This window comes from Mandrillus leucophaeus, unplaced genomic scaffold, assembly GCF_000951045.1.
Source record: "Mandrillus leucophaeus isolate KB7577 unplaced genomic scaffold, Mleu.le_1.0 Scaffold86, whole genome shotgun sequence".
Classification (NCBI taxonomy): domain Eukaryota; kingdom Metazoa; phylum Chordata; class Mammalia; order Primates; family Cercopithecidae; genus Mandrillus; species Mandrillus leucophaeus.
This window is the reverse complement of record NW_012109363.1, coordinates 3,708,634-3,715,169: the sequence shown is the minus strand read 5'-3', so window position 1 is coordinate 3,715,169 and position 6,536 is coordinate 3,708,634. Positions and strand designations below refer to the sequence as shown.

Here is a 6,536-nt window from a genome sequence, read left to right as displayed (position 1 = left end):
TTTCTTTCTTTCTTTCTTTCTTTCTTTCATCCATCTTTCTTTCTTTCTTTTTTTTTTCTTTTTTCTTTTTTTTTGGAGATGGAGTTTTGCTCTTGTATTCCAGGTTGGAGTGCAGTGGCATGATCTCAGCTCACTGCAACCTCCACCTGCTGAATTCAAGCAATTCTCCTCCCAAGTAGCTGGGATTATAGGCATGCACCACCAGCCCGGCTAATTTTGTATTTTTAGTAGAGATGGGGTTTCTCCATCTTGGCCAGGCTGATCTCAAACTCCCAACCTCAGGTGATCCACCCACCTCAGCCTCCCAAAGTGCTGGGATTACAGGCATGAGCCACCACACCCAGCCCACTTCTGAATTATTTAAGTGTATTCTGTGTGTTGTTCGAACCTCACCTTCCATCACTGTCCATCACGCATTTTCCTGAAGGACAGGTGCATGGGAACTCATCATGCTGCATCCCAAGGTTATGCCCCAGTTGATGTGCCATTCTGTTTGCAATTATGTTTGTGTCAGGCAGAAGATCCTGATGAAAAAAGAATTGCATTAGAAATTTTTGAAAGATAGCACACTGTAGTACACAGTGCTTCAAACTAGTGGTTGAAAGACCTGGCTTCTAGCTCCTAGTTAACTGGTACCTATTTAAAAAGGCATGGACTCAGTTACCTCTCTCCCCTGTACCTCAGTTTCCTTAATTATATAAGAAGCCCAAGAAAGTGACTTTTTAAATATCTGTAACTCTAATATTTTGAAATTCTTTCTTTGTGGCATGGTGATAGTCATTGTTAGATTTATAGAAGCTCATTCTTATAAATAGTTAAAAACTGTTAACTAACATTAGTATGATTTTTACCTCTTCAAAATTCATATGTTGAAGGTATAAAACTAACTTCAAGGTGATGACACTAGGAGGTGAAGTCTTTGGAAGGTCATTAAGTCTTGGGGGCAGAGCCCTCATAAGTGGGATTAATGCCCTTATAAAAGAGGCTTGAATGAGATCCCTGCCCCTTCTACCAGGTCAGGACACAGCAAGAAGGTGTCAACTATAAGACAGAGAGGCCTTAACCAGACTCTGAATCTGCCAAGGACTTGATCTTGGATTCTTAGCCTCTGAGAAATAAATTTCTATTGTTTCTTACCTGTTCATTTGTGATATTTCGTTACAGCAGCTAGAATGAACTAAGATAAATATCCTACACAATATAATAAGTAATATTGATTGTCCTCTTTGTACTAGATATCCAAACTCTATACAAACAGAAATGTGAGGTTCTTGTTTTCAGCTTATAGTCTCCCATTGCACAACAATGCTATACAATCTTAAAGAGGAAGTTTCTATTATGAGAAATACTTAAATGTCAGATATATCAAATCCATGGAAGATTTGGTTAACTTGGCTCATAGTTCTATTGTATGCTTTAATTTCTGTCTTAATACAAAATTAATTTCCAAAAAGAGGTGGGCTATCAGATTACTATAAAGCTAATAAAACATACCTAATTTGGTCATCTCATCTTACTCATATGAAGTTTAAAATGTGTCCTGGAGTGATTATAATATCATAATCTAAGTAGCATATATCATAGTCTAAGTAGCATAATCTAACAGCTTGTATCAGATGCAATTGACTCTATGATCCAAAACTTATGTTACTGAAATACCACAGGAAAAGCTATAAGCACAAAATTACTATGTAATAAATAAGTCATGTGGTCATTTAAATAAGTGCTAGCTTTGAGGTCTTTGATCTTAATAACAGACAAAGCATAGCAACAACTAGGCAGCAACGTAAAGGACATAAATAGAAACCTTAGTGTTTTCAAGAATCTCTCAGATGGGGTTACTTGGACAACATTTACTAGAAGCTTAGAGACTTTGGAAAGGATCACATAAAAAAAAAGGAGTCAACAATTTTTAGGTCTTATGCTTTCTAAAAATGAATTGACAGGTCGTCTTGATACGATACAGGAAGTAGTTTATGTACCTTATTATCAGCACAAGAACAATTATCCTCACTTGCCAAATGAACCATCAACTTGTGTGTATGTTATTTGTCCTTATAAGTAGCTACATTTCATATGCAAAAGAGCTTTACTAATCATTGCATGCTGATCTGTGGTATACCATCCGTTTAAACTCTGAACAAAATGAGTTTGCCTTCAACATTTATAATTTTTTAAGGAAACATTTTTTTATTCATTTAATGAAGAAAACATAACAGTCTGTTCATGACATATCGTAGTGAGTATATATGACAAAATGAACACATAATCTCTTTCCATGGAGCCCAGGACATTACAAAAATTTTATTCAAACATTATTAAGTAATATAAATAAAACACAGCCCACCTTAATGATACTGGTCGAATAATAGGGCAGGCACATACCCGCTGGATAAGAAATTCCTTGCACATGTGTGTAAATCCACTTCCCACTATGAAAAAGATGCAAATATACTCTTCAATCTGAGTTAGTAGTTTAACACAAAGATCAAATTGCACTGAACCCCAACAATGCCAATGCTTTTGCATGTGAAAATGCCTTCTTATTTATGGAGTTTTGGAATTGAGGCTGTCCTTAGTTAATATTGAGCTCATCTTTAACCTGTGGTATATTCGAGGCATTAAAAAAGCCAATGCATTTGGGAGGCTGAGGCAGGTGGATTCACGAGGTCAAGAGATCAAGACCATCCTGGCCAGAATGGTGAAACCCCATCTCTACTAAAAATACAAAAATTAGCTGGACATGGTGGTGCACACCTGTAGTCTCAGGTACTTGGGAGGCTGAGGCAGGAGAATCACCTGAACCCGAGAGGGGGAGGTTGCAGTGAACTGAGATTGTGCCACTGCTCTCCAGGACACAGAGCGAGGCTCCATCTCAATTTAAAAAAAAAAAAAAAAAAAAAGCCAGTGCAATCTTAAACTGAAATTGTAGAAAAGTATAAAACAAAAACAAAAAATACAAATCAAAAAATAAAATCAAAATCCCATTTTACTTGACTCTGTCTACTCTGCCCTCAGCCTTGGATAAAACCACTTACAAGACCAGAAATTAATTAACTAATGAAATTTAAAAGTGCTTAGAAGGAAAAACAAAGTAACACAGTGAATGGACTTAATACCATGATTGATTAGCTACAATTGAAAAATGTTAAGACTTTTAATCAACCATAGAAACTCAGGTATGGTTTGATAGCTACAATAAAACACTTAAATGAGTTGTCAGGTAAAATGAGAACTGTTCTTGGATTACTTGAAAAGACAAATGTAGATATTTATATTATAGGAATCCAAATTTGATTTGATTTCAGGGATATTATTTAGAGTTCAACCACTTTCAAAAGAGCCATTAAGGGCTAAAGGGTCACACCTAGAATGTAACAGAACTCAAAGACAAAAAAGGTGGTCAGACTAGATGACCCCTTTCAGTCTAGACCTGTTTTGATTAAGATACACTCCATTTTTTTCTTTATTACTGAAATGTTTCTCTTCCTACATTTTAGGCATCAATATTTGACTATGCTTCTTGGAAAGACAGAATCCTGGTCTTTTTAAACTCTGGGGATATTAAGAAAACCACATATATAGAGGGGAAGCACCAGGACAAGAATAATCTCGAATGTTCTCTCATGGTCACTTGAAATCAAGTAACACATGATAATGCTGTATATACTGTCTTGCCACTTCTACATCTAAGTGAATACAGAAGGACAGATACCCAAGAAACTTAACACATAAGAAGTCCCAAATATGATGCTCAATTGGCTATTTAGTAGCATTTCACCCCATCTCCTTACTTGCAGACATCCTATTGATATGAGAAGCTACTGGTTAGAATAGGAGATGTTCTAAGGTAGTTAAAAGTTTTCTACTTACACCCATTCAAATATTTTTGGGTTTATTTATTAAGTATTTAAAAATACATGTATAAGGAGAGGGCAAAAGAGTTAATCTTGCCCACTCTGAAGTTTATGGCGATGTTTTACTACGCTCCATTCCCCATGATTTTGGGGCATGCTAATGCATGAATATTCAAGTACAAGCCAGGCACAACTATGCCTCTGGAGATATACGCTATGGGCCATCCCAGATATAAAAAACAGGAATTACATTACTTTGGAGGTCTGATTCACTCTCATTAATCTGCCAAAGGACTGAATCTGACTTCCAACTACAGGTATCGGAAGCTTCAGGTTTTTGAGTTCAGACGGAAAGCCAACATCTGAATAATAATAGAAGATTAGCAGGCTGGGCTTGCAGACCTTAGGAGAAATACTGATATTATGGGTATATAAAGTAGGAAAAGTGGGCACTATTCTAATACAGTAGCTTTAAGGGCATCAGAAGAGATGCTAAAAGATGGCATCACTCCAAAGGACTTCTTCCACAATTCAGCGTTCTTTAGGATAACAGGACTGTACTAAATATTAGGTTGTATTACATTCAGTTCCATAATTACTTATTCTTTTCTTCTGGGCTACATACTGTGCTAGGTATCTTGAATAACAAAAATGATAAAAATGGTCCCCTTTTTAAAGAAATTAAAGATTGAGTAGTCTAGACAAAGTCACGCTTTTACTTAGGAATATTAAAGCTCTGACAGGTTTCACTTATCAGATTAGTTGTCTGTTCAATTGTAGAGTAGAGAAGATGGTATTGAAGGGCTGGTCACCAGGCAGGCAGATTTTGATGAGGGGAAATGTTCAGAGAGTGAGGTGCTTTCCCAAAAAGGCAGATTTTGGTAGAATATTGGAATGGTACAACATGGGAGGGTAAGAGGAGTTAGCACTGGATGTTGATAAAAAATGTAAATGGATTCTAAAAGCACTTTGCTTACCTAATGGCATTTTTAAGTCTACCAAGGAATATGAATATATCGGGTTTTTTCTTTTCTAGTATTAATATTAGAAAGACCATTAAATAGCCCACTTGAAAACTTCCTATTTATTTATTTACTGAGACAAGGTCTCACTCTGTCACTCAGGCTGCAGTGCAGTGACACAACCACAGCTCATGTTATCCTTAACCTCCTGGATTCAAGAGATCCTCCAGCCTCAGCCTCCCAAGTAGCTAGGACCACAGGTGCATGCCCCCATGATCAGCTAATTTTTAAATTTTTTGTACAGATAGGGTCTTGCTATGGTGCCTGGGGCTGGCCTTGAACTTCTAGGCTAAAACAATCCTTCTACTTTGGTCTCCTAAAATGTTGGGATTAAAGGTATAAGCCACTGTGCCTCGCTTGGAAATTTTCTGTATAGGTACAAACAACATTTTGTCCCTATGTACTACCCAAAAGTCAACTGCTTAAACAGTTTTTTTTTCTTTTTATTTTTTTTGTTTTCTTTTGTAATAATCCACCAAAGGTGTGCAAGAAAATAGAGCAATCACCAACCTGAGTAATACAACATGATCAAAATCCTTCCTTGTTTTAAGGATCCTTTCTTGCCAAGATGAAAAACGCAATAAGGTAGTTTCTATATTTGAATGTAGTTCTATTTTATCTTCATGTGTCCATATTTCAATGCCAACCAACGTCACATGGATGTTTAAGGTTTTATAAATCTGTTCAAAGAAGAAACCATTTTTCACAAAGTCAGGTTGCTGGAAAGATTCCGCAATATTACTATATTCCTTTATATTTTCCCAAAAACAATAATTTGAACTTGTGAGGTATATAAGTAAACAGTGCAAGCCTCATGTTACAAACTGATATATCAAAATGGGACAGAGTTCATTGCCCAAAATACCTGGTGAATTTTCTGGGCAACAGTGAAATTTAATCAGAAAGATCTGCCTCCTCAAACTATCATAAGTCTTACAGGCACTGTCTCAAGATGTGCTGGAAGAATTTATTAAAGTTCTGAGTTTAGAACTGGCCTAAAAGCATAAGTTCACTAACAGTGGCAGGTGGTGTGACTGCTCCTTATTCACCTTCATACTTTAAGCCAAGGGTTCATTCTGTGACAGGTTAGAAAGTTGGTATTGGTTTTCAAAAACTTACCTGCTGTGTTCGATCTCTATGTTTGATTTCTGTAACTACCTTTTTTTTAATCTGAGAAATGTTACTAGGGATTGCTCTAAGCAGGCAGAAATAGTTGTAGCCTATAAACCTCACACTTATTTCTACCTGTTCTGTAAACACCTGGGTGATAGGTACTTTTATGCCAGGACAAAAGAAGTTGGAGTTTATGCAATTGTTATGGGAATTTTGAGAGAAAGGACTGTGTGTTGTATCAGTTTTATATTCCACAACAGTCAGTACAAGTAGGTTGAAAGACAGTGAATGATAAAGTATCAACACTGAATAAACGGAAATGGAATGATCATTCATACAATGTTACTAGGCAGTGTAACTAGTCAATAAGAAGGGTAATACTTATATCATTCCTGTAACAATAAACTTGTGTTAATATTCTACTTTTCTTAACCTACAAGATATGAATATACTCAATTCCATGTGTCAATAGAGGCCAAAAGGTCAGTTCAAGATGTGTGCTACTGGTTGGAATAGGAGATGTTCTAAGGTAGTTAAAAGTTTT

General features: G+C 36.3%; 1 protein-coding gene across 1 annotated transcript in view; it reads right to left on the bottom strand.

Moving 5' to 3' along the window:
* Window positions 1-6,536, bottom strand: part of ADAM7 (ADAM metallopeptidase domain 7) — an 83,662-nt gene that overhangs the window by 25,808 nt on the left and 51,318 nt on the right. The window contains exons 9-11 of the mRNA XM_011968853.1: window positions 5,390-5,559; window positions 2,348-2,432; window positions 394-524 (exon numbers count right to left, since the gene is read on the bottom strand). Coding sequence (XP_011824243.1) covers window positions 394-524; window positions 2,348-2,432; window positions 5,390-5,559 — 386 coding nt within the window. The remainder of the gene's footprint in view (window positions 1-393; window positions 525-2,347; window positions 2,433-5,389; window positions 5,560-6,536) is intronic.